Here is a 27,987-nt window from a genome sequence, read left to right on the forward strand (position 1 = left end):
ACATAAGTAAATATTTTTGAATATGAGCTATTTCTATCAACTGATAGCAAGCTCATCGGTATGAGGCCTGAACTTTGTCACAACTAAGATCCTCTCTCAGCAGCTGGAAAGTCAACCTGGAAAGTCAACCTCAACTGTCCTGACATACACTCAGCCCGTACACAATATCCCAGTGTTGAGTTTCACTGCTTTAAAGAGTTTAATTGGTGTGGATGAGGGACACCTGCACCTCGGCGTCAGCCAACACTTTGTTTTTTGAGCTCAAGCTCCTTCAAAGAGGCGGCGGCACGTTTCCTTTCCCGTTAATTCCTTAGTGCGTCGGTACTTTCTGTTCTCATCTTCCTTCTGCCACGCGTTCACCCCATGGATCATTCGAAGCATCCTCTTAGTCAGTTCTACAGTCAACGTCCGATTTTTCGGACTCCCTAGGGGTCGCAAAAACATCCGAAAATCTGGCGGTCCGAAAAAAAAAAATTAATCCATGTCTTTACTGCTCTTAAGGACCAAAATTGCCACTGGCGCGTCCGAAAAAGCTCTTAAGGCCTGCCAGTACACTTATTAGGCATATCGGTGCTCGTACTGTGACATGAGACGAGGGTGCACGCGTATATAATTAAGGAATACATACTGCGTCCCGTGACAATTGCCCCTTCCCACGCTTTCTATGCTTCACCGCCTAACATTACCGTACTGAGGCGAAGACAACTTTCGGAGACTGGCATTACGCAATTCATTGTGCTCTGCGAGCTTCGAAGCCAATCAAGAGGATTACAAAGGCGGAGTCGGTGCCATTGCTGACAGCGGCGAATTTTTTCAATGAAAAACACGGCACTGCACGGCAAGAAGCTTAACAGCGAACGTACAAGCAGCTAGGCCTAACGTTGCCGCGGTGGTGGTTACGGCTGCCAGCGGATCTGCGTGCGAGAGTGCCGGTTCGAAGCGGCGAGATAATCAAAATGGCGGCGGTGGTGGCTTTGATTAATACTATTTCAGACCTGCAGTCTTGGCAATATACATTGACTATATGGAGTATGTGGTGGTGCCGCAAAGCCGTGCTAATTATCGGGCATGTCCGAAAAATCGGGCGTCTGGAAAATCGGTCGTTAACTACTCTGGCAATACACCGTGCCGATGACACGGCGTCAATGACCATTCCTTGCGATTCCTCTGTTACTGGAGCCATCGTTAACACGACTTTCGTTCTCTTTCAATAAAGTTACAGCTAATTTTCCCTGATAGAAGCACAAATTCCCTGAGTTTTCCCTGAGTATTTCCAGACTATTCAAATTCCCTGAGAATTCCCGGTTTTCCCGGTTGGTAGACACCCTGCAAGAACACTCGTATGGTATCTTCGACTGGTCGCCTCCTTCCTTCGAAGCACAGTCGGGCAGATCCTGCGTTCCCCGAGCTCAGAGGTAGAGAACAAGCGCGCAAGCCGAACGCGTGACTCGCTCTAGGAGGAGGAATTTGCAGATGCGAAACCACGTGGCTACGCCCGCGACGTACTGGAACTCCAGACCTGCACAGATATCCGGATCCTATGGGAGCCACTTGCGCCCACTCTCGTTCAACCGTTGGCCGTACGTTGGTGTCGCTTTTAGAAACTGTTCGTCTGCTACTCTACGGTTGAATAGTGCGGGTTGTAGTTAGTACGGCGGCTGTTGTGACGAACTGCTTGTCTAGTAGATGATTTTTGCGAACACAATGACAGTGATGTCACAAAGCTTTGATCTATCACTTGGCTCCAAAAGTTGACTGCCCGAACCTGAAAAATGACGGTACGTGTAGGCCGGTGCTCTCTAAAATAGCGTTATACAGCCGCCCCTATTGCTTTTTTCAGAAAGTAGCAAACCGCACAAATCTTGCCATTATTATAAGCCGCATTTATAGAGTTTGTCAAGTACACAACAGTTTCATTGTATACGTTCGCTTCTGCGGTCTTTAGAAACTGGAAACCACCGTAACGTACGACGGCAGAACGATTACCACTCATTTCAACTCTTAAAATTTGTCCGTGAATGCGTCGCGAGTTCAAAAAGAGAATTACGCATACAGCTTCACGGCGCACGTGTCTTTCGCACTACCGTTATGCTGCCGCCGTACCACCCAGAAAGGCTAGCTTTGCTGTGTTGTGACGCTTTGTTGTGATGACGTTGCTGGAAATGCTCTCAATCTCGACGACTGCTCCGACGACAGGCTTCGGAACGCTTCAGAAGTCTGGCGCTGCAGTCATAGAATAAAGAACAACTTTAGAGAAGGGAAACTGTACCTTCCACAGTGGTTCGAAAATAAGAAGCGGCAGCGCATGGAACTTAGTGGGGAACCCGACAGATGGCGCTACTTAAACAGGAAGCGGAAATGCTTTTTTTTTAGTACACTATTCAATATGGCCGCTTTACACCGGTGCCGTACGCTGGGTACGCGCCGTGTTCGCCTCGCTGGCTTTGCGGCATGCCTCAGCTGCCGCGTTTTAATGGCCAGGAGACTAAAGAGCCTCTACTGACGCCCATACAAACAAGCCACAAGTGAGTGAACAGGACGTGCGACTTTATTGGCAGAATAAAACCAGTGCACCTTCTCATACAAGATCAGAAATAAAATTTGCATGTCGAGATGCGCTGAAACCATTAACGCGAGCTCGTAAACTGCTCACTTTCGTCGCCGCACATGGCGATCTGGTAACGAGCGACAATCAGCAGCGCAAGCAAATTGGGCAGTGCACCACCTGTTTGCATTGACAGTCGCCGTAACTTGCATTGCGAAGCAATCCGGTGACGCAAGGCATCTGCTGCCGCAACCAACACAGCGACATGGACTAAACGGCATTTTAGCGTTCCCGCCTTTCCAACCTGCACGTTTCTTTTTGTTCTTCCGGGGGCCGCTAATGTGTAACTCATAGTTGGTGCGCCACATTCTCCATGTGGGCATCACCATTTTGCAGCCACTTTTGCAGGCCTTTCCACCCATGTGGCTATCAACTTCGGACCATGTAATAACGTGTGCTGTCTCCGTTCACGCCACATCACGGCCGATGAAGGCCCACAAGCATACTTGGCCGGCGGCTGCAGCAAGAAATGCCGAATGGGGAGAGCACCAATTACGGTGCATGTAAATTGGGAGTCTTTGTCGCTGTGTGGACTGCAGGAGCAGATGGTTACCTCGGGAGACTGTTGCCCATGCAGCTAACCAGGTCGCCACATCGAAGAAACATAACACGGCGACCATTATCAAATTAGACTCTGCATTCAATCACCGCATAAGGTTCAGGCAATACACTGTACATTGGCTAAGATCCACATGACAACAGTGGGCATTCACGCACTACAAGTTGCATACAGCACATTCAGCTATCCGACTTCAGGCACAGTGCTTGCCTACGTCGCACATGGTCGTCTAGTAACGAGTGACAACCAGTAGCACAAGCAGATTGGACAGTGCCCCACCTGTTTGCAATGACAGTCACCGTAACTTGCACTGCGAATCAATCGGGTGATGCAGGCACCTGCTGCCATAGCCAACACAGCGACATGAACTACCTGGCATCCTAGTGTTACCTCCTTTCCTACATGCACGTTTCTTTTTGTTCTTTCAGTGGCCACTAATGTGTCGCTCACACTTGGTGCCCCACCTGCTCTCAATATCGATGTGGTCTGTTTTGTGGTAATCGCCAATTCGCAGCCACTTTTGCAGGCCTTTCCACCTATGTGGATATCAACTTCATACACTTCAAACCATGTAATCATGTATGATAGTCTCTGTTCACGCCAAATCATGTACAAAGAAGGCCACAAGCACACTTTACCCATGGCTGCAGCAGGAAAGGACAAACAGGGAGCACCAATCACAGTACATGTAAACAAGGAGTTCGTGTCACTGTGTGGACTGCAGGAGCAGGTGCTTACCTCGAGAGGCTGTTGGCCAATACAACTAAACAGGCTGCCACATCCCAGAAATGTAACACGGCAACCATGACCAAGTGGGACAACATTGAAACAAGATTATGTAATCAAATCACTTCAGCATACTCTAACATAACGCTCAATCTATACATTGGCACTATGCATTGGCTGCGATCTACATGACAACAGTGAGCATACACGCACATGGGCTGCTTGCGGCACATTCAACCGTCCGACTGTAGGCATAGCGCTTGCCTTCGTCGCCCACTGCAGTCTGGTAACAAGCAACAACCAGCAGCACAAGCAGATTGGACAGTGTGTCCCACGTGTTTGCACCGACAGTCGGCGTTGAATGTGAGCAACTTGCATCGCGAAACAATCGGGTGACGCAAGCATCTGCTGCCACAGCCAACAGCGACATGGAGTGCCCGGCATATTAGCGTTACCGCCTTTCCAACCTGCATGTTTCTTTTTGTTCTATTGCATGCCACTAATGTGTAACTCACACTTGGTCCGCCACATTCTCTATATATGGACATGGTCGGTTTTGTGGACATAACTATTTTGCAGGCCTTTCCACAAATGTGGATATCAACTTCATACACTTAGAACCATGTAATTATGTACGAGAGTCTCCGTTGATGCCAAATCATGGCTGAGGAAGGCCACAAGCAAAATTTGCACACGGCAGCAGCAGGAAAGGACGGAACGGGGAGCACCAACCACGGTGCGTGTAAATTCGCAGTCTATATCAATGTGCAGACTGTAGGAGCAGGTGCTTGCCTCGAGAGACTGTTTCCCAATGCAACTGACCAGGCTCCCACATATGAGAAACGTAACACGGTGACAAGTACCAAGTCGCACAGCGCCGAAACCATATTCTGCAATCAATCTCTTCAATGTAGCTTGCACAAAAACACAGGCTGTCGAGCAAGAATAGCAATCCTGAATGAGACTAGGAATTCAATATGGGAATGAGAAAGCTTGCATTCAAGAAAGAAGCCACTCTACCTTGCAAGCATTGAAAGCCAAAAACATTAACAAAAGTTAAATGCTACATAGCACACAGTGTAAAGGTTAATGCAAGACACACGCCAATGCCACATCAGCTATTTCAGGAGAGGAATTGGACATGGCAACATACACTAGAAAGAACTGCTACACATATGTTATGCTACTAGACAGTGACTGGCATTAAGTATGAGCAAAGAATCGGTTGACCTTTAATGTTTGTATGAGGAATAGGAATGATCTCTAACAAAAGTGTGGAATGAAGAAGCGTGCATTCATTGAAACAAAATTATACTTGGCAAGAATTGGCAAGGCCAGGGAGCTCCCTAAGGAAGGGCAAGCTGACAGAACACTCTTAGCCAGCGTCGTTTCTGCTTGTTCAGAGGTTGCAGGTACATCTGAAGACAAATACTTTTTGTTGTTGAGGTACCTGGATGACTCGGCCAATATCCGTGCTGGTGGAATGATGGCGTAGGCTCTTTTCACTCTTGAAACAGTCGTCCGTAGACTTGATATCTCATCCAAATAATTCTGGAATGGCTTCTTTGTTCGTGGTCTTGTGAATTCAGCTCCAGCCCCTTCCTGTTGGTGTAGATGGGGGCTCCCGTGATGACCAAGATGTACTTGGCACAGACTCTGTTGGGGCAGAACAATGGCACATGAGATACAGCAAAGATTATCCAAACTCATGTAGTGTTTTCTTTTATGTTCGAACTAATTATGCTGAACTGTAAACATGAACAAATGTTCATATCGTCTGCTACAAAGAAATGACATGTATCTCAAGACTAGCAAGCCAATACAGCATATATCAGGCATATTTATTTCTGAACCAGGTGTTGTTTACCTTGTAGTAGCAGCCAAAGTCCACACAATGACCTTGTTGCAGCAGGCAGCAGCTTCTGTTTAGTGCATGGAGTGTGTTGCTTTATACTGGTGCCATCCTCATTACTGCATGTCTGGAACAGAAATTTTGACTGCATCAGAAATTGAATAAGCACAATTTTGCAATATAAAATGCGAAAAGGTGCGACATATACATTGCAATGGTTTGTGACGACATAACACATGCAAATGTACACTGTTTGTTCAAGGGCGCTTAAGCAGCATAGTAAATAAATATGGTTACTCCCCGTAAAATCAATGTCTGCGTAACTACAATGCATGTCAACAGCTTAAGTATTATTAAGATCACAAATAAGAACATTTGTGCGCTCGGTTATACACTAGAAGAGATCACACTGCTGATTTCACAAGCAAATAGATGAAAGACGTGAAGCTATTAGAATTGATGCATTCTTTTTGTGCATGAACGTGATGGACAGCTTCACTACTGCAAAAATAGATGTCCTGAGGTAAGCCAAACTGAACAGCAAGAACATTTGGAACCAACAGGTACTAAATATGGGTGAATTATCATGTGTGCAACTGTTTAATACATTAAATTCAAGCTTCAGTTTATCAAAAGGTTATTCGGTTCTGTGAACGAAAGAAGTTGCCGGCGGACTCGAAAAAAAATATATATATTGATAAGGCAACTCAGTCACTTATGGCTACGGCTAAAACGAGATGAAAAATGTGACGCGCGTTCCGATATCGTTTCTCTTTCGTGAATGTATGCATAATGATGGCCTCGCAACTGAAAGTTTATTTCGGAAACAGCAACGGAGGGTCCCGACTGCCCTTATGTAATGCAGCATCTAGTTCGTTAACTTACCTCCGCCTGTAAGTTAACGAGACGAATAAATTACATAGCGATTGAAGCAGTGATGTTAAACGACTCACCGGTATTGCTGTCCCCAGTCGCAGCAGGACCCGGCTCCCATTTCGATGCAGACGTGTTCCACATGGCTCACGACTGAAACCTAGCTTTCAGGCTTACACTCCAAGTTAAATAACGCGAGATATCGAAGCGCAATAAACTGGTGTTCGCACAAATTAACCAACCAATGTACGAATTAAGGAATCCGTACCTGCCGTGCACGCGAATATACCGGTAAAAATTTTAAATCCAGGCCAGAGGTCACGTGGGAGGTCGATGATGCTGAACGCTATTTTGCGTTTAAAATGACAAAAAAACAACAAAGTTGGTAATGAAAAGTACAATGTAAAATTAGGAATTATACTTTTGTAGTCTTTATCATGCAATAAAAACGCTTCGTTTACTGTTGAAGAAAGTTTGAAGGTTAAAATTGCGCTTACTACGGCGCCTCTAGCGGGAGATAATGCGCTCAACGGGGAACCTTTTTCATTGGTGTACTATGCCTGTTTCTTTAGCAGCGCCGCGCGGTCGATTTTTTCGCCCTCTGTGGCCATTTGTTGAACTTGAGAGTGTGCCACCCCTGCTGCAGTCGTACTGCCATGAGAATGATGGGTACATGGATTTGTCTGATCTTTGTGCTTGTGGATTCAGACGTTATTGTGGCTTTGTATATTACGCTATATAAATCTTACTGTTGTAAATTTCAGCGCAATCTATACTCTTCGCAGTGCAGAAGACGCCGCCAACACGCACAAGTGCTATTAATTGCAACGATTGAGCTTGTCCAGATGGCCAAATCGAAACGCGCCAAGCGTCTCAAGGCACTGGCATGCCCGCGATAAATTCATATGGACGTTGCACTCGCTTGTTACATGCGTCCGTGGCTTAATGGTTCCTTCAGCCGATGGAGGAAGGAAACTGAGGAGAGGCCCTACCCATAGAGTTTCCTACAAGAATTTTGTAGGAAACTCTATGGCCCTACCCCCTCCGTGCGCTAGGAGAAAAGTGTGGAGGAAATGACGTAATAGGTTCTCCTTTGTTTTGCTGTTTTATTTCTTTGCTGTAGTGGCCCCGCCTTTCAGGCCACAATGGCGGCTTGGTTATTTTTCTGTGCGCTCACACGCGTTGCTCCATAGATTTCGTACCGTGGCAAAGGCGCCGTGCGGGTAGGTTCGCGTTGGTCTCCGTGTTTTGTTGCGCTGCGTTATCTGGACCGTGCTCTACCGGATGTTGCTGTGGCCAGGTGGGACAGGATGAACTAAAGTTCGTGAAATGAACGCGCATGCAACGCTGTACGCAATGTACCGCGCCACGGCAATGGCAACGGACGAAGGAATATCCGCAGGAAAGTTTGCCCACTTTGGCGGAATCATGCTAACGTGCTAACGATTGTTTAGTATTGCTGCGGAGCGCGCGGGTCCGAGCAGCACGGTTGCGCGCAGCGCGGCGTGGTTTCGCGAGAAATGCAAACAAGAGAGGACAGCTGGCCCGATAGGCGGTGCAACGCTATGAGCAAAGCCAACTTCCGGCTTCACTTTAGCTTCACAAAGAGTGACGTCAGGGCCTCTCCTGAGCTTCCTTCCTCCGCGATAGATCCCTTGCTGATCTCGTCGCTTCGCGCCATTAGAAGGCGCCGACTGGTCGGCCAGTATGCGCTCGCGCGGTGCTGTAAAGTATCGTCGACTGTGCATAGCTTGGACACGAACTGCGTCGACGCACTGAACGCCAAGCGCGCTTGCTCCAAAAGCACTGTGCACGTACTTCTTCCACGCTAGAATACGATGCAGCCACGCGGTATGCACAACGTTTGCACCAGCTGATACTGCATCGAATATGATGTGTGCCATGCCTCGTTTCTTTTTTTAAAGACATGCCTCATTTTTCTGTGCAGCACCGCGCTGCTACTGCTGCGGCCATCACACAAGCTCGTCGCCAGTCCAGCCTCGGCTACAAGTCACCTGTTACACCGTGTCAGCGTTCAGTACTTCACATGACTCTGAGAGTATATTTTTTAATCAAACAAAACGCACTCCGTGCCCTGCAGCGCCGATTCGCCGGCGTTATCAGTTCCTTCGGGCAGCGCTGAGCGCATGGCCACTGAACGGTATCTAATATATATTTCACATGAGTGTAAATACGCATGTAAATAAAGATGAGAGGACCAAAAGATATACACTTGCTGCCACTTTATTGAACAGATATATTTTGGATGTACATCGAAAGCATCGCGGTTTGTTGTCAATAAAGAAAAAAAATCCAACACGCGTTTGGCTTGCCTGCCTGTCTGGTCCCCAGACGCACGTGCTACATCTTTTTAATTTCATATTTTCCTTTACAAATCTGTAAGGCACTTTCAACGAGCATCTCGGCAACGAACATGGCTAGCACAGTCCTTTGCACACAGCCGGCGCGAAACCATCCCTTTGTACTTGACGAAACAAAGCCTCACGTACGGCAGTCTTATGATCCACAGTGAACGAGCATAGCACGGCTGCAAAACAGGGCACACTGAGGGCCAGAGGCGCACAACGTGACATTTAGAGATGCTACAACCAAGGCTGACAAAATAATTGAGGCGAAGTTCCGTTGCAGGCAGGTAACGAAAGCCCGAACAAAAGTTCTTGTTTGTTTGATCAAGGTAACTTGCAAAGAACAATCTTTGTATTGCAGCCTTTGCTTGGCTAGCTTTCTGAAGTGCAGCAATATAGTGGTCAGTTATATGCACACAACCCCGTGTTCAGTTGCATTTGTAAAACTTATCTAACATTTCACTGCACAGCAAGAACAAATGATTTACACTGCCAAATAATGAGAAAAAACAAGGCGCTTCAATAATGCCCGTACAAGCATTACAAGACCTACTGACCCTGAACATGCTACCAAAAAATAGCTTGCACTAGCGATCGTGTATGTTCGTTTGTATTAGTCAATACTATCTTTTTTAAATGTACACCTTTTCCTTTCTTTTTCCAATTTCAGGATGACCCCACAGCATGAAGTAATGTGACAAGCAACTAGCGCTATGAATAATACAACAGTGTACAAATAACATTAGTACCATAGCAAACAAAGTATGTACAAAGAGAACCACAGTCCACTCTTATACTATTTACAACTGAAAATGGCAGGCTGTTCGAGTACTTCAGGAGTCGGATGCTTTGCACACAGCTTGTGACAAGTGCACCTGCAAGTGGACCGAACTGAGACCCGCCATCACGCGCACACAGGCACACACATACACAATCAGGTAAGGGTTGTTCACAACACCGAAGCCTTCCAAACTACAGAACCCTTCTACAGTACAAGAGCAAAAAACACCGCTCGCACGTAGATGAATTCTTGGCATGGGAAAGTGCATTCGCTACAGATGCCATTTTGGTGGCCGGGCTTGCCATTCTGACCAGAGTACGGGAAAGCCAACAAAAGTGCACATAGTGACGGCAATCCATGACGGTTGACTCAAAACTTCGGGCACGCTGAAGCCTTCAGGATGTGTCCAGAAAGTTCACAGGCATCCAGTAAGAAAAGAAAAAAAAAAAAGGAAGAAAAAAAGAAACAAGGAGAAAAATAATTGAACACTAATGTCTGCGCTAAGTAATTTAGAGTTTTGTTCTTACCACTTCACTTTTTGGACAAATTGTAGATGCCTACATGGTGAAAAAATGATATTAACAAAGATAATTACGAAAAAAGAAAGAAAAGCAATGCCAGAAATATGGACGAATGTGTAAAAGGTGCTGCTAAAGTGAAACACTCTGGTCAAAAAAGCACCCCGGCACTCGAGATCTGCAGATCATATACATTGACTTCTCCCAGAAGAGTGGGAAGATAAGTGTCTCGCTGAGCCTAAAAAGCACTGCGCAGTTCCATGGGACTGCAACAAGGGCCTTTCCTGCTCCTCCACCTGGCAGCAGCGCAATGGGCCCCGAGGAAGTTATTCAGTCATCATCCAAGTTCGCAGGAGAGGCGCCGTAGACAGCTGGTGAGAGCATGTAGACGACTGCTTCGTAGGTGGCCATCATGATGGCCGTGTTTGGGATCTGACGCACAAGCTGTGTGGCCAGGCCTCGGTACAGGCCCTGGTAGCCCTCTTCACGCCACACCAGAAGCAGTGTCTGGAAGAATGACCGATACTTCTCGCCTTCCTGCCGTAGCCGTGTCCTCGCCACTTCTGCACCAGAGCAAAAAGGGGAGCACATAAGTATATATTTGGTCCCATTGGAGCCATACAAAAGAGAGGAAGAGAGAGAGAAGCAAGTTTGATGATAAGGGCTGACAGGTCGGCGCCTGAGGTATACATTCCTTCAGCCAGAGCTGGGAGAAGGAATGAATGAGGAGCAAGATGGGTGTCCATATCATGTTATGGAGGCTAGCAGGTGCCGACCAACAAGTGAACAAACGACATCAGACCAAACCATTCGAAGCACATAAATTTGCCAATGTAGATCATTGTCACGGCATGTGCCTTACATCATCATCTGCTAGCAGTTCTCGAAAGCATATGACATAGCCTACACTGTAGACGAACGTAACACTCATCTGACCTGCTGATGTGGTCTCTGGTTTGCGCAATAACGAATGTTTTTACTGAGGCATAACGTATAATAGGCCGACTTCACAAATGTAAAATCAATATTTCTCAAAGGAACGTTGCACAGACTGGCACACCTGGTATAAGAGCACAGCACAACGAACCTAAACAAATCAAAAGGGCGAATGTGGGGTGCCAAATTCACCACTGCAGCCCCATTCAATCTGCATAACGTAAGGCAAATCTGGCATACGTTCTTGGCAGCCACCGGCACATCCCCTGCAGCACAACAATCTCTTGCAAGTCACCCTGATTGCATGAAGCAACGTAGCACATCTAAGACTGCACTGGTGGCTCTCACTGGAGAACAGCAGCATAGCACTGCATCCAAAAATAAGCGTGCCTTCTCCACACTAGATTAATACATACTGCAAGAACAAATTGCAAATGTTCATCTTCAAAGAAAGCAAAATAAATATGGTTGTGATACATGGTATGCAAGGAAATGATCTTAACGTGGCAGTTATAAAAATAAAAGGCAGCAGCACAGGTATCAGTACAATTAGCCAGCGCAGTGCCAACTCATTCCCACAGTATGATACAATGAGCTAGCATTATTTTTGATTAACTCATTATACCCACTCTTAATCCTCTATTAAAATATTTTTCAAAGCGCATGATTTCAGAAAACGAATGAAATTTTGTTGCAGCAAACACATTTATCCTTGGTTGAGAAAGTACACGAGCTCATATATAACAATAAAGTGTGATGAAATAATATGATCTGAAGACTGGTCATTGCAAATTACGTTAGCAGGCAGTGTCTTTCTTGCTTTATGCTTCCTCATAAACTAATGTAAAATGCAAAAAGCAGGCACTGCCGAAATGTTATTAGTGTGCTGCCACAAAAACACTTGCATAGACGTAAAATGCTCCGTTTATCATGCCAATGTGCGCATGGGCAGAGGGGAACAGCAATGCAAAGGTTTACAAAACGGTGTTTTCATGCTGACATAAAGCATACACTTCAGCTACTTCCACACAGACAAATACGCATAGATCAGAGTAGACTATAAACGCAGAAAACAAGAATTATTATGTGTGCATGGCAGACCTGAAAGGCGGCTTTACGCAGGGGCCTGTTGCACATGAAGGCGCCCTACATAGAAGACAGACATAGCCTTAATACTTATAATGAATGTATAGATGGATGAGTGGATATTATGAGCAACAGTTGTGAAATAGGCTAGTGACAGATGCCACGTAGCTTGACAATAATTTTCTTTTGCGCCTATTAGCAAGCCTTTGGAACCCACGTTTCTTATTAACAAATCATAGAACCACATTCCACAGTCATTTTACGAATCAGATTTTGTTTTTAATCTCCCGTACTTCAAAGCACGCTCAGCCCATGTTTCTCTGCACTGCCCCTTTTGTTGTCTTTCTGCGCGTCCCTAAAGCCATCCTTCAAACAGCCCTTTGATTATTCGCTAGTCAAGGTTGCACTTCAGATTTTAAGCTGAACACCCAAGTTTCCGACTGCAAGTCCTTGCCAAATGCCTCGCATTACCTTACATTATCGCTTTGAGTACTTGTTCACGTTTTCAAAAAGAAGCAATGAAAGGGTTAAAGAGGAGCTGAAAAACACCAGTTACAACATGGTCTAGCCGGTCTAAATTTTTAAACTGTGTAGAGGATTGTTCAAACAGAAACAGCCGAAATTGTAAAACAGTTTTGCACTGGTTTTGGGAAACTGGATTTCCACATTAAATATTGGCTGCTGACTTTGTTACAAAGCGCTGAGAGAGATGACACATGGGCATTAGTGAATTGAGTAAGCAAACATTTTGAACTTCATTTCTTTGACCAGAATACCATGAGGGATATGACTGCTAATCATAAACCATAACACCGCCTTCCAGAGCAAAGACAAGACATTTTTTTTTTTATTCTGATAGCAATTATTTTGACACTCCCAAGCTTACTTCCGCCGTCCCCGTAAGGTTCCGTATAAAGTCAAAGGGCGATGACACCGTCGCCATGCGCTCTATGCTGTACGTGCGAGTGAAGGCGGCATCCAAGGGAAGCCCACAATCGCGGGCAGGAAGCGCGCCGTCCCCTGTTGTGCGCGAGGCACCCAACGTTGCGAAAAACCGGGGGGGGGGGGGGGGGTTTACTTTGGCTGCAACTGCGCATGTGGCGGTTTGTGGGCGTCTAGGCGTATCCTGAGAGTGTTTAGGACAGAGTGAGAGAGCCTAGGCGCGTTGGCGGTTCGTAGCTTTGTGCGTGCTGTGTACTGTTTTCAGCACTTACTTTTCGTTGAAGCGATAGACAGCATGAATTTTTTTTCGCTTGCAGCTGCTGCTGTGTTTCCTCACGCCAGCGCCTTGACAGTGAGTTTCCGCGCTCATCGACTCAAATGTGTTCACGCTTGCTTGTGCGCGCGTGACACCATACTTCTTAATTTAACTAGTGTGCCTATGTTTACAAGATTATACGGCCGATAAAACTGCTATCCTTGCTTCGTATCGCTGTCCGCTAATTTGCTATCGCAATCTACGCTTTGCCTTTCGGGCGAAACTGCGAGTTTTCTAATACCAAGTTTCTTCTTCTCAGTGGTACTCATTTGATTCTAAAAGCCAGACACTCAGCATGGCATTGCAGACACTGAAAAGCATGTGAGCCAACTAGTAGTATGTGGCTATAATGTTACAAAATGAAGCCACCTCACTCTGTATGCCCCTGCTTGCTGAGCCATTATGTGCAATTTTTCCCATCCCACGCATTTAACTCAAACATATTTTTGTCTGCCTCATATTATTCGTGCATCCGTTATAAGAAACTACTGTATTTTTACGTATAATGCACAACCCCAATTACAACCACCCAGAAAGAAAAACAAATTCGGTGGAGACACTTAAGACTGCTTACGTGTGGGATTCTGAGAGCATTATAGTCCCTTTGGTGAAATGTGTTTTTCTGCGCGTTCCTTGCCCACGCAAGCTCTCGCCTGCATCCTAACCGCACCTTGGTAAGGCGAAATCAAAATGTGCAAAGCGTCTCAACACGCTCGCTTTCCCGTGAGGAGTTTATAACTCGAAGGACCGCTAAGCGGCATTCAATTGGACATTAATGCTTTTTATTTTATACACTCAAAACGTGACAGTACTTGCTCCCCATTGGCTCTGCCGTCGCGTGCCCAATGATGCACGCACTAGGCGCATCTTTAGTCAAACAGAACCGTGGATCCACCACGGCGTCGGGGAAACGTCAAGCCGGGCCTCCTCTCACACCCCGGAGGCCCGGCTTGATTGTCACCCAGACTGAAATTTGTCGAATTGTCTTTTGAATGTCAGTGATTTAGTACTTTGTTCGTCGCTTTTATTGCAATAGCAATTACATGGACACTCCAAGCGCATTTACGGTGTAAATCGTCGCCGCGTGCCATATGGAGAGTGAACGCGTGCGAGGGTGAGCCGGCGAACACGGCTCAATCTCGCATGCGCGAGCAAGGAAGGCGGGCTGGAAGCTCACTCTCGCCGTATCCTTAGGTATTCGCATTGTTCAACCCTAGGGATTTCAGTTCCATATTATGACCATCTGATCACAAGGCATTAAAGAGCGTAAGGCCCGATTTCTTTACAGTGAATCAAAATCCTACAGTGCCACCATCCTCACCAATATATCTGCCAGAATCTGAATCTTTGCGATTATACTGAAAAAAACGTTCCACCAGCACAACACCGTCTTCCTTATACTGCTTGACTCTTCTTTCGTCATGAACGTCATAAGAGCAGAGGTGGTAAAGGGAAGCCCTGGCGCAAGTTATTCTGCATGTAGACTCTCTCCTCTGGTTGGCCCTTCCCATACTACTTATACTTCATTAAAGCAAAGCTTTATTTGACTCTTCTATCTATTTTTCTACTCCTGCTGCTACTGTCGCTGTCTAGCACACCACGTCGGGACGTGGATAATGTATGGTAGAAGTGCAGGAGAAGAGATAGTCGACATCGAAAAGCATGCCTCGTTGGGGGGAAGCGTGGCCACAATGACCCCTGGAGCTCACTGGGAATTGCCACAGTGCCCTCTCGACGCAATGCGGCAGCGGTTGTCTTCGTGCTCTCGCGCAACAGTCCGGAGAGGAGAGGCTGAACTGGCTGGAACTGGATGCCATACAGTCACCGATGCAGTGGCAAAGCAATCTCACCACTCTTCGCTTGTGACACCTCGCCCACATCGTGCGGGAGAGTGGCGTTGTGACATCAAAAAGCATGGGTCATTTGGGGTGTCTTCAGTAAAGGAAAGGCAACTAATACATGTGGCAACAGTTGAGGACTCAGTGAATGAAGTTTAACTGAAGGTACGGTACTGCACGTTTCTGCTATTTCTGAAAGATAAACTTGGTGCAAATTTAACCTGTGAGGAACTGATGCAAAGCACGCAGATGCAGAGCTGCAGTAAAACACTGCAACGTTAAGACGATACTACGCAAGCGGCTGGCCGGCAAACCACTTCTGTACCCACTGCGGTATCTTAGCGGCTAGGGCATTGTTCGAGGTCGCGAGTTCAATCCCGGCGGTCGGGGACGAAATGCAAAACTGCTTGCAGATTTAGGTGCACATTACAGAACCCCAGGCGGCCAAAATTAATCAGGAGTCCTCCACTAAGCGTGCCGGATAATCAGATTTTGGTTTTGGCACGTAAAGCAGCATAATGCAGTTAAGAGTTAAACATTTCCGCCTTGATGCAATGCACCGTGTGAGGCAATGACCGTGCTAACCTTCACGCAGGCTATGGACAATGAGCCACAACAATGCCTCAGGTAAACACGTCTCACTCTATGTTCCGTGTACTACGTGAACAAACACAAGTGATGCACCTAAGGGGAACACCACTCTTGTATTGCACCAAGCACCGAATAATTTAAACACGCCCTCAACATCAACAACAATTACCCCTACTTAAGGCATTCACTACAGCGAGCTTCGTAGACCAACTGCCACAACGCATGGTATCTGCATAACTTCTTTTAATTCTCGTAGTAGTTCTGCGGTCCTTTGTAGCAATTGCTACGAATGGGTGGATGTCTGATTTTCCCTTTATTCATTCTTTTAATTCTCGTATACTTTCTTTAGTAGCACTATGTTGTCTCCTCCATATGCTTAAAAGGACTGACAACTGGCCAAAATGTATTGCGAGACATTGATGGAAATGAAATTGCCATAATTTATAGTGACAGAATCCAGGACGCTGATCATGATTTAAGTAGGAATTATAATTTTAAATTGGCAAAGAAAGCTTCAAGAACCAGTAAGTGACAAGGCCTGGCGGCAAAGCATTGGTACCTAGAATGTAGTACATGGTATTAGTGCACTTAAGTCGGCTGTTGTTAAGTACAGCATATTTATTGTTTAAAACTGCGGTTCGCACATTGTTAGCATTTCGAGATTTATCGTATGCGTACTAAGGAGTAAAGAAAAGCGCATGCCAATGAGCGACGCTGCCTTCGCGGCGCACATGAGGGCTGCTGTATGTGCACGAGATAGTACCCCGAGTTGTATGCTCCTTGCGAGATTCAAAATGCCATCGACGAATTGGGCCGAGAATGGGTGCCAGAACTGCAATCATAGCTCTACTCGCACATCCTACCACCTGTATACTGTTGGCTTTGTCGTTGCTGCTCGTACTGAGTTCGCAGCCAGTGCACATTGTGCCGTCTGCAGCTGCGGTAGAAGTGAGCTCGACACATGTTTTGCATTTCTCGTCACCGCTGTGATGCTCCTTATCAAAGTCCAAAAGCCACATGAATGAGCGACCGATACATCGGGGGATGCGAGAAAAAGCACGCAACAGCGAGCCGAAAAGGATGGCAGTTTCATGGGCATTATCTTCCACGCGCTCAATATTCGGGTTAGTTGGGGGTCACATGGTCAAGCGCGCACATCATTTCCTCTATCCCCTTCGTAGCTGCGAATGAATGTGCGCAGCTGACATTTACGCGGTATGCGGTGTTAAGAACGGCCAGCTGCAGTGCAAGTTTTGCCACCCAGTTGCGACTATGGCGGCAACATTCCGGGAGCGTCGTCGCACACCTCTGGCCACAGCGCGACTAAGTTGACTGTGTGAACAACAATACGTGCGTCCTCGACTCTCCGTCATTGGAGCCGAGTTTGACGAAGTCGCCATTGTAACTAAACGGGCTCGGCGAACCAACTATTGTTACTGAGCCGTGGGAACTTCTACTGACACCCCTTCCCATGCGCCGACCAAGACGCCAGACAATGGGCAGCCAGCAGGCGCGCTGCAGTTCGGGGAATAAATGCCCCTACGGTGCCTCGTTCTCCCCTACGGTGCCTGGTCAACTCGCCTACGGTGCTTAGATGGTCGTTTCTGTCACCTGGGTATCGAGAGGGGAACGAGTGTTTAAAAACCGCTGTTGTGCAACTGCTCAGGACACTCTCTCTGAAGCAGTCATGTTAGACTGATGTACTTTCTTAAACAGTCATGTTAGGCTGATATAAATACTGTAAATAAATCCATATTCCTCGTTCTCAATGAGAAGCAGTCCTTCCCTTCATAACGTCCTCAACGTGGATAAGTTGGACGATGGCATGGGCCAGCTACCTTCTAATTCATGCCCGACTCCAATCTTGACAACGGATCATGAGCGATGGGATTGAACCCCCAATCATAACAGCGGGCAGTATCTAATTGTTGGTAACCATTGGTGGGTGCAATGACAAAAGGCGAGCAGGGATGGCTGCTAACTTCATACGCCCCGTCTTCTTTCCCGGGCTGTCTTTCCGCACCGCTAGTGTTGCAGACCACGTAATCTAATTTTTTTTTTTGCATGGTCCGTGCATCACACTATGCTTGTAGCGTGGCTTCTTTCACGCTTGGAAAAACACTTCTATGTAGCACATATTGAGCAACAGAAAGCAGTATCGGGAGTTTTTCATGTTGCCCTACAATTTTCTCAATGACGACTTTCATCTAATTATAGTATTTGAGAAGTTGATTAATTCACTGAGACTAATTATCTAATTAGGCGGAATGCAAAAAAATAATCTGAGTATCTCCAAGCGACGGCAAACACTGCTTTTGTTCGGTCCAGCTACGTGGCATTTGCATATTTTAAAATCTTCGTGGATGATACATATAGATATCCTGCACTTAGGACCTCTGCATGGAAGTGGCCATGTTTCCATCCCAAATAAATGTTGAAAATTACAATAGCTTTCTTTTTTCCATGAATCATTAGAATTGCCTACAGGAAGATAAGTAATACTGAGAGACATATCCTTCACGTGCATTTCACACGCAGTCTATAATATACTCTGCAGAAGGGGTCAATGAAATCTGCAGGTGTTATTTCAAGATTCAAAAAAACAAAAACAAAAACACGCAAAGCAATTTGAAGCGATGTGAACATACAACATATTCGTTCTCCAGGCACAGGCTATCCATACCATTAGAAATAATTGTTTGTAGGTTATCTCTTTTCTTGAAAAACTATATGCTTTGCCCTGTGTATATGTTTAAGCGTATTGTGTTTGTGCATGGTGTTTCACAGTGAAAAAAAAAAATGTTGAAATTAAAAAGTACGGATGAGGTAACCGCCGCTGTGGTGCTACTATGCGCTTGTCCTCTTATTGTCAGGATTTGCAGAAATAAAGTGAAAGTGCGAATTAAAAGCTGTGCGCATCTGCGCCACAACGATGCAGTAAGCTTTCAGCCACAATAAAATTCCAAGTGAAAGAAACCTCAAATGATGTGGGTAACAGAACTCTGGTAATGACACTTTAGGGGAGGGGGCATAGACTTCGGCATCGCCAGGAGGGGGCTCTGCTACTTCCCCCACCCCCCCACCCCTGGAGAACTTTGGAGGAGGCTTTGGAGAAAACTTTGGAGTACGAACTATTTGCAGCCTTACGGAGGAACAGTGGCTGGCGGTTATGGGGGTGTGGACGGGGTTTCACTGCAGACTTGAGTTGTATCTGACTGTAGCTGTGCACGCCACCTAGCGAAGAAGACTGGAAAGCCACCACCGGCACTTCCCTATGAGCCGCGAGGTGGCGCGAGGAGCGGGACGCGCGTAGACGCGCGTCGAGGCGCTCGATCGACGGAGAGCGCCTGCGTCAAATGGCTGCGCGCACGGCCACCGGCGGCACGGGAAATGCGCACGGCGATAGTCGCGACTCGCATACCGCTGGCGTCGCGCTCCGCCAACCGGCGTCGAAGCCATCCGGCCTACCCGCCTGCGCAATAAGCACTCGAGTCGCCACGCCGACGGCCTTCGCGTTAACCTCGACAGGGCGCGTACGTACGGCCATATTTTACAATGTCATTTGGTCACCCCTCAGTAATGACGGTAAACGTACAGAAATTTTAAGGCGCCGGATATAAAGACGAACGGACAGTAAAGAAAAAAAAAACGCAACAGATCCAACGAGTTGGAACCTATCTACAGCAAAGCTTTGTACGCGTGCACAAAGAGTCACACGGGCACAGGCGCGCACAAATTATGCCGAGCCTTTTGTTAAGCGGAATTGCCGAGTACTGCACTCGCGGACAACTTTCCTTGGCTACGAAGCGAAGGCTATGGAAACTAAGCGCGCCTCTTTCACCGCTGCTGGAAGCAGTCCCGCAGTTTTGCTCGTGTTTTCTTGCATGGAAAATAGAAAACAGTTTCTTCTATTCTTTGTCCCTGTTTGTTTGCGCAAAAAAGTTTTAAGATGAATCTGTTCCAACTAGGCCGACTCGCAGTTATGCTTGAGAAAACAGTACTTTTGTTTTTCACAGCACCTAATTTCAAACGATACGTAGCATTCACCAGTCAGCTATTGCTTTTTATTATATTTTTATTTTGCTCTTTCGAGTTTTCACGCACCCGAGATTGTCGCACGTTTTGCAGATTCATCAAACGCAAAATTACGCCCGTGTCTTCTGTGGAGACCTCAGGCGTTCTCCATTTTACTGCTAAGCATTGCATTCGGGGTGAAAGAGAAGTCATGTTGGCTTATTTTACCTGGTCTTTGACTGAGGAATAGGCCTTTCTGCGAATGTTTTCTATGTGCTGCTGCAAAAGCCGACTACCTTCTGTTCTCCCTTGCCACCGTTACTCAAGTTGTGGCCAAGTGCACAATGTGATAATGTGTATTTCAGTTTTTAGTACAATGTTGTGTTCTGCCATGTCTTTTTCATTTTGTTCAGTAGTATGAACATGTCACGCATTTTGTATACTTTCGTGCAGGTTTATAAGTAAGCTCTTATTTCTTTTTGGTATGGCTGTCAATCTTCGCATTTTATTCTATTTTTTAAGTATATTGCGTGTCATTGTGTTAGCCATTACCAGTGAGTTTTCCCTTTCTTTAGTTGACGACGTGTAAGACAGTCATGACAAGTTTTGTGCAATACCTCAGTGCATATATCAGAAGCTCGTCTAAATTTTGGTCTTGAGGGCGTTATATAAAAGTCTAGTTTTTTTATGTGTGTACATGAAACGGCCTTCGCGTTTTCTGTTATTTCACTGTCTGTGAACTTTTGTGTTTAGTACTCATGTATATGTCATACACCTTTCACTTTTGTTCATTTTTTGTGCGTGTATCACACCACGGTATAAGAAAAATCTTTGTTTTCGGAAACGTAGTCAATAAAGCGAGACCAAAGATCTGTTGTGTTGTAAGTGGAATTTTTTTAATGTCCCGGCACATGCTGGTATAAGTATAGGCAACGCATAGCCCACAGGCAATGCCAATGCGCGGCGTAGCGCGCGCATTGGCATTGCTTGCGAGCTGGCTCGTGGTGTGCCGTAGCACGCGCGATAAGAAAAAATAAACCCAGAACGCGCCGCGTACAAGCAAAAACAAAAAAGTAAGCAGCGCGCGCGGCATGGGGGAAAAGGGAGCGGGTCGGCATAATAAAAACAAAAAGAAAGAAAGAAACGCTAGGGGGAGGAGGCGCCGCGCGGCTGCTGATCCTGTTGCCGTGACAACGTTAAAAATCGTGTGCGCCTCCATTTTGCTAGAGCATCTCCCTGCTGTTAGGACCGTAACTGAAGGGGTCCTTGGCGCTAGCGTCGAAAGACCGTCTGCTCAAAACTGCCAATGGCAGCCATGCGGAGATTCACCCCTGGGGTAATTATTGTAAGAAATTCTATGCCCGGGGTAACACACCCGCGCGGTCCGTGTGCCTTGGTTGCCAAATGCTGTTTTTTTAAATTGTATCCTACTATAGTACCTGTGTTCTAGGCGCTGCTTTGCAAAAGAGGTACACGTTTGGGATAATTTTACTGAATTGGTAACTATTTCATGTCAGACGAATTGTAGCCGGTAAGAAAAAGAAATACAGAAAGAAAGAAACGGCGAGAAGCCGGCTCGCCGGTGCAGCCTCTGCGGAGAGAACGTCCGAGAACGTGACACACCAGCCGCGCTTTCGTTGGCTGCGGGCAAACGACAGTGCGGTTGTCGCACGCGTCGGACGATAAAAACCTGCCAATCCGGCGCTTCGGCAAAACGCCTCGGTTCTGGCTGCCGTTGCGGCGCGTCACCCTCCAACCGCATAGGGGCAGTGAAGGAGCCACGCTTACACACCGGCACACTAGTTGGACGTGGTGTTTCAGTTATGCCTCCGAACTCGGGCCGAGCGTGACATACTAGTGTGGCACGGCAGGATGAAAACAATGCTGGCACCGGCGTCTTCTCCAGGCCCGCAATCCGACCATATTGCGCAGGCCACGAGAACTACGCTTCTACGCGTCAACGGCCGCGTTCCGGCATAAGGCGGCTGCACGCAAATGAACTTCGTTTCGGCATAGCGTGGGCCAACGAAGCCGGCAAAAGTTTTGCAGCACCATCGGGACCACACACGCAAAAGCGGGCCGCGTCCTACGCGACCCCATGGTGAGTTGCATTAAACCGATAACAACTTGTTTTAAAACTAGAAGCACTCAGACCAGTTGGCAACCCTTGCTCACATAAACGGCTGAGCAGCAATACAGCGAGAAGGAACGTCCCCTTGCCGCGATCAGGGCGGCAGCCTGAACACAGTATACACAGCACATGGCGCAAAAAGTGAGCCACACGGTCGTGACGAAAGCAAAACGTGCTTGACACGCAGCGAGAATGCAAACACGAACCAGCCTTTACAGCTTTCCCAAGCTTACTCATTTAAGCTATGTCGATATAACAGCTCACGTAGAAGCGCTCTTCGAAAGCACCATCAATATCGCTTGCGCGTTCCTCGCGGGTAGCCCCAACAAAGAAGGAGCTGCTCACACGCAAACATACGGTGCAGCACATCGACGAGCGAGCATACAGCTAGCCGCCGTTTCATCGGAAAGCATACTTACACGCTGCTCGAGCGGAATATATGTCGACAAACAGAGCCTTCGAAATATGCGGCGCAGTGTCAGTCTGCAAGCGCCGGGAATTTCGCGAAGCTTCGCCCGAGCATGCTTGGCGAGGGGACGCGCCGTTCGTTGGCGCCCGCGCGGCGCTTGGCCCCGCTCCAGGGCCAAGCCCGGAGCTTGCGTCCAGGAGCCTCTGGTGCGACAGAATGTTGTTGCACGAAGTCTGTCTCGCCACACAGGCGCAGCCCAAATATCGACAGCCACGCCGCCGTACGTCACTCCGCGCATTCCTGGGGAAAGAAACCTGCCTATCCCGCAGCGAAAGAAATCAACTTGGCTGTTTCATCAAAACATCGCTGCGTTATGTTGAACGGTCTCTGAAATTTGGCAGCTGTGAAGTTTTAGGCGCCAACAAGCTGCAACGTTCTGAGAACTCTGGCAATAGCGACGCAAATGAAGAAAAATTGATTAAAAAATAAGGGAGGGTACTTTTTAGTTAGCTTGGCCACCAATGTAACGCAACAAAAGCATAGTTTTGGGCAATGCACAACGGAGCGCCCGTCATCGGTAAAAAGAAAGCGCCTCACCGGATGTCAACAAGAGAGCCACAACGGCCCCGTCTCCAGGAAGAGGGGCCGGCTGCATGGTGCCCTTTCTCCCGTCGGGCGGCTGACGGTTTACCGATGCACCTCAAAGCGCTTCCCAGGCAGCAGAAAATTCCAAGCACAGATGGAATACACTCACTTCCTCGTTCGTTACGTCGTTGTTCTTATTTTGTACCGCGAGCGAGTCGGACGCACCGAGCACCCGAAGCGAACCAGCGGAACGACGCAGGAACGTGTTAGAGGCTCGATTAAACCTGTGCGCAGACATTTCTGGAACGCGACGAACACAGCCCGAAATGATCGGGGGTCGCTCGTGTGTGGTCGACAGTGCCATCAAAATACGGAGGCCGCAGTCTGTAGAGCGTGGCCAGTGACGTGAGCGCGACGCAGCACTTGCGATCTGTTCGCGCTAGCATCTTCGGCGAATGTCATGGAGAGAGAGAGAGCTCGAAAGCCACTATTCACGCTGCCGCCGCAATACAGGGTCCTTGCTTTAATATATACATGCTCGTACATTACGCCTGTTATCAGCAAGTGGCAAGAACGGATCTGCCATTGTGGACACAACAAAATTTCGCTCTCTCGAGCCCACAAGGCTGCTACGCTCTCTCCGATTGGCTGAAAATGCCAACTTGGAGGAATCCGACGGTGTCCAAAGTAGCGCCCCGCTACTTTTGGCGACGAGCTCGCGCACTGATGAAGGCAAATGTGGGCCTGCACAATGTAGCGGTTCATTCCGCGCGATTCTGTGCCTCTCTTATCACGGTCGGCTGATCCCGTTGATAACGCTATCGAATCGCCCTCTGACTCCTGACGAAGCGCGACACGGAAAGGCGTTGCCACAGAATCGTTAAAATATCTCGGTCCTGAACATCCGTCCACTACGCTACGATATAGGGCTATTGATGCGGCTTAAACCCTGGTCCGATACCTAACTTTCACGACACAGTTCCAGGTTCAGGACTATCTCTACAACACGCGTAAAGATGGCCTGTTTCAAAGAAGCGTTGCGCAACCAAAATATTTGACAACGGGAAATAAATTGCGTTCATGCATCGCTCGACTAGTCTAAAGATGAACTGAGTAGGCGCCTCCTGCAAGTGATCGGGAATTCCCGTATCTGGTGGGCTTCCGAGATCGCGCGCGATCTCGGAGGTCGTGTCTTTCATACTCCCCCCACGTGAAGCACATAGCCTGTACCCCGTTTCTGGCCCATTTTACCCTTGTCAAACGTGTTAACGTTGAAGCTTCGAAGCACACATACCATTACACACGTCAACTCGAGCTTTATTTACTTTTTTTTTTTTCCAGGGCAATGCTACTCAAGCAGCTCAGGACAACACAGCCGCTTGAAAAAAAAAAAAAAAAGTGCGGCCTGCCGCGTGCATCGGAAACGCTGCGACTGTCCTGTGGGATCGGCATAGAAAATGCCGCGAGGCACGCACTTCGAACGGCGTCGCCCATGGAAACCGACGCGTTCCTTCCCCGAGAGCCGGCGCCGTTCGGCCCAGCCAAGCGGCCGAGAATGCAACTACACGGCTGAGACATTCGCTCCCATTGGAGCCCGCCTGACGTGGCACCTTTAAAATCCAGCGGCCGTGGTTAGTAGCGAAGACCACATACGAATGACCACCTTGAAAGCAGCGCAGAGAGAGAAGGTTGCACGTTCTGTGTGCTTGTTTCAAACAGCGGAAAACGGAGAAAAGAGAACCAGGGGGGAAAATGCATGGCGACCATTTGCGGCCTTAAGATGAAGATACGAGCAAAGGTCTAGACCGTTCAAGCCACTTTCCGCACCCGGCCATGAATAACAGTCAGCGCGACCTGCCAGCGCGAGGTTGCGAAACGGCTCGGCGCAGATAGGAACGCGCACCACGAGGCCACGAGAGAGAGAGAGAGACGCTGCCCGTACAGCTATACGGGGACGCGCCGCACTCACGCCGACTCGTGCAAACAGCGCTCGCCCCGGCCGACGAACGCCGGGCCGAGGATTTAACGCGTAGTTTCCACTTCAGTGCTCCACCCATACGAACCGATAAGGCGTAAAAGCTACCAACACGCTCAGCTCGCGCCTTTTATTTTTTTGACCAGTCAACGTGAGAAGGAAGAATGAAAAGGTCAAACTTCTACCGTATTTACTCGATTCTAGGCATCCCCTTTCTTTCACAATCGCGATGCCCAAAGAGAGGGGGGGTGCTTAGATTCGAAAAATCTAGAATGACCCCCCCCCCCTCCCCTTTTCGCTGTGACATCACGACGAGACGGGTGCGAGAAATAACATGTTATTTTGCAAACATTCAAAACAAAAATCGGTGCAGACAGTGAACCCACCGCTTGTATCGGATGCTCAGTTGCTATCCCTGCCACTCGAGTTCGTCGCACTGCTTGAACCACCGCTCTCGGTATCCCACAGCAGGTCGTCGTCTTCCGTTCCGTCGAAGTGGTTTGGGATCGAGCACTTCTTAAGGTTTTACCACAACGTCCACTTGGACCCGCTTCCACGCGTCCGAAGTTCACTTTGCCATGGTTGATGGGGACGCTTTCTGCAGCTTTTGCCGCCGTACAGTCCGGCTGTACGGCGTACTCGAGCCGCGGACGCCGTGCCACCTCGGGAGGCACGGCTCGATGGCAGAAGGAGCAAGCGCGCTTGGCGGCCTTGGCTACACGCTCTTCCTAACAAATAGGGGGGTGCTTAGATTCGCATGCAAACTTTTTTCCCAGTTTTCTCTCGAAAATAGAGGGGGGTGCTTAGAATCGCGAAAATACGGTAATTAAGGGGGCTGATTTATTTGGGGAACACGCATCCGCACATCTCCTTGGCCGCCGCGGTGCTTCAGCGGCATTCTGCTGCAGTCAAGAGCAGCGATGGCCGCGTTCCGATGAGGTCGAAACGAAATAACCTTCGAGTACTAAGCTTCGGCTGCACGAAAAAAAAAAAAAATGCCGAGAAATGTCCGCTAAAGCGTAAGCATTGTTTGGCTCGGCTGCGACTTCGTATATATTTGCCTAGTGTTGCTTACTTGCTTTTCCTAGCTTATGCGCGTCTACCCATGGCCTAAAACGGTGGCAAAGAATGCTTAGGTTTTAGTAAACAATTGACAGATTTTCTCGCCACCGTACCAATTGAGCCGGAACGCCGGGCACGAGCGCGCCTCGACGGAGCAGACCCTATGGCCGAACGGTCGAAAGCGAACACCGGCAGCCGGCGCAGTAGCGCGTGAGGGGACAGTGCACGATGATGAAGATGGCGATCAAAAGAAATGAAAGACGCTTGATTCTGCAACCCGTGAGGGTGCTCGGCGAAGCGTCGTCAAGGGGGTCGCGTTGACATGTCACCAGCGCTGTCGCGCCCTCGCAAGCCTGCGTTACGCTCCGCGTTCCTCGTCCACGGTAGCTCTCGTCTGCGTTCTGACTGCGCCTCGGTAAGGTCCAACGAAAACGCGCCAAGCGTATCAGCGCGCTCGCTTGCCCGCGAGGTGATCGCAACGCGAAGGACGCTCGGCAGCGTTCAATTGGACACTGAACGACTCCAAAATCTCAAGTTGGCCCATCGCCAAATTTTCGTGCCACTGCTCGCGTGTTCGTCGTTCTTCTACAGCTGGCTGGCTCTATCTTGAAAGCGATCGTCCTACGCGAAGGAGGAACGGACAGACGCACGGACATTTTTATCGTTGCTGAGCCATAGAAATCATTTAAATATACACACGGGTGGTGAAGACTTGTAAACATTTTCCCACTGCACCCGAATTGCTTTGGGGAGCTAAATGCCAATCATGCGACATTCATGCTCCGGTACTTCAGCGACAACGAAGCATCGAAAACCCGGCGACGCCTTCGCAGGAAGATGCGATGCTCCCGATACGCGCGGATGAACGCTGATGAGTCGCAACGCCGAACGGCCTCGTTGTGCCATAACGCGCTGGTAAACACCGATCACGCGGGTGTATTCTGACCCGTGGAAAGCAGAGAACGCCCGGTCTGGACCGGGCCTTTCAGGCGCGCGACGATCACAACGAGGCGAGTGGGTTTCAGCATCTCAAGACGAGGCGATAGGAAAGCTGAGTGCTGACCAAAAAAGACAAACAGTAAGCAGCAAGAAAGGGGGGGGGGAAGCAAACGGCGATAATAGGGAAGCGCGAGTGCGCACCAGGCGGGAAACACCCGAAGAGTGCAGCTGCCGTGCGCCGAGCTGCTCACAATACGCGGCCGCCGGCAGATCACGCGTGATGCGATATGACGAGGGCCGGCACAATGCGTAAACACACGCCGACCGCGCCGGGCTGCCAGCGGGACGCTCCGGTCTGGCTCGCGATCTGCAATCGCGTGCAACTGCGCTGGACAACGCAGGCACTGCACGACCACCGCGCACGGACGTAGCATTTAGCGTAAAAGCATTTGAAAAAAAAAAAAATGGAGGACGCTTAAACTTCCCCTTTACGAGTGGACCCGTGCGGAACGCGACAGCGTTCAAAGATCCCCGACTGCATAGGCTCCGACTACGGGGGGGGCACCAGTACCAGGCCAGCGGGAAGGGGGGTTGTCATATACGTCTGAAGACACCCCTCTTTGCGCGAGCTACACCCGGGGGGGGGGGGGGGGGGGGGGCGTGACAGAAGACCTATGGGCCCCGGGTGCCAGACGACATAGCTACGCCACTGCGTCCCAGTATCGATGTTTTTCTCTAATAAGCAAAAGGCACACATGATCCTTGCCTTGGGATCAGCAAATGACAACAGAGGAAGGCCGCAGATTATCTATATATATCAGTCATCGAAGTGTGGCGGTAGACCAAACGCATCGACTATCATCCTAAATTATGAACACCTGAG

At 48.3% G+C, this 27,987-nt stretch overlaps 2 protein-coding genes and 1 long non-coding RNA gene across 3 annotated transcripts in view; 1 reads left to right on the forward strand and 2 right to left on the reverse strand.

The window, feature by feature from the left end:
* Swip-1 (EF-hand domain-containing protein D2 homolog Swip-1) overlaps positions 1-8,843 on the forward strand; it is a 91,709-nt gene extending 82,866 nt beyond the window's left edge. The window contains exon 5 of the mRNA XM_065435334.2: positions 8,564-8,843. The gene's annotated coding sequence lies outside the window, so the exon portion shown is untranslated. The remainder of the gene's footprint in view (positions 1-8,563) is intronic.
* LOC135904526 (uncharacterized) lies at positions 2,531-7,141 on the reverse strand. Its single transcript, XR_010565130.2, has 3 exons — positions 6,696-7,141; positions 5,758-5,869; positions 2,531-5,546 (listed from the first exon to the last, which is right to left on the reverse strand). It is a non-coding gene; the product is annotated as an uncharacterized lncRNA (long non-coding RNA).
* Positions 8,844-27,987, reverse strand: part of Rim2 (replication in mitochondria 2) — a 60,636-nt gene continuing 41,492 nt past the window's right edge. The window contains exon 7 of the mRNA XM_065435333.1: positions 8,844-10,843. Within this exon, the coding sequence (XP_065291405.1) occupies positions 10,611-10,843 (233 nt within the window). The 3' untranslated portion in view covers positions 8,844-10,610. The remainder of the gene's footprint in view (positions 10,844-27,987) is intronic.

The sequence above is a fragment of the Dermacentor albipictus genome, chromosome 2 (genome assembly GCF_038994185.2).
Source record: "Dermacentor albipictus isolate Rhodes 1998 colony chromosome 2, USDA_Dalb.pri_finalv2, whole genome shotgun sequence".
Lineage (NCBI taxonomy): Eukaryota > Metazoa > Arthropoda > Arachnida > Ixodida > Ixodidae > Dermacentor > Dermacentor albipictus.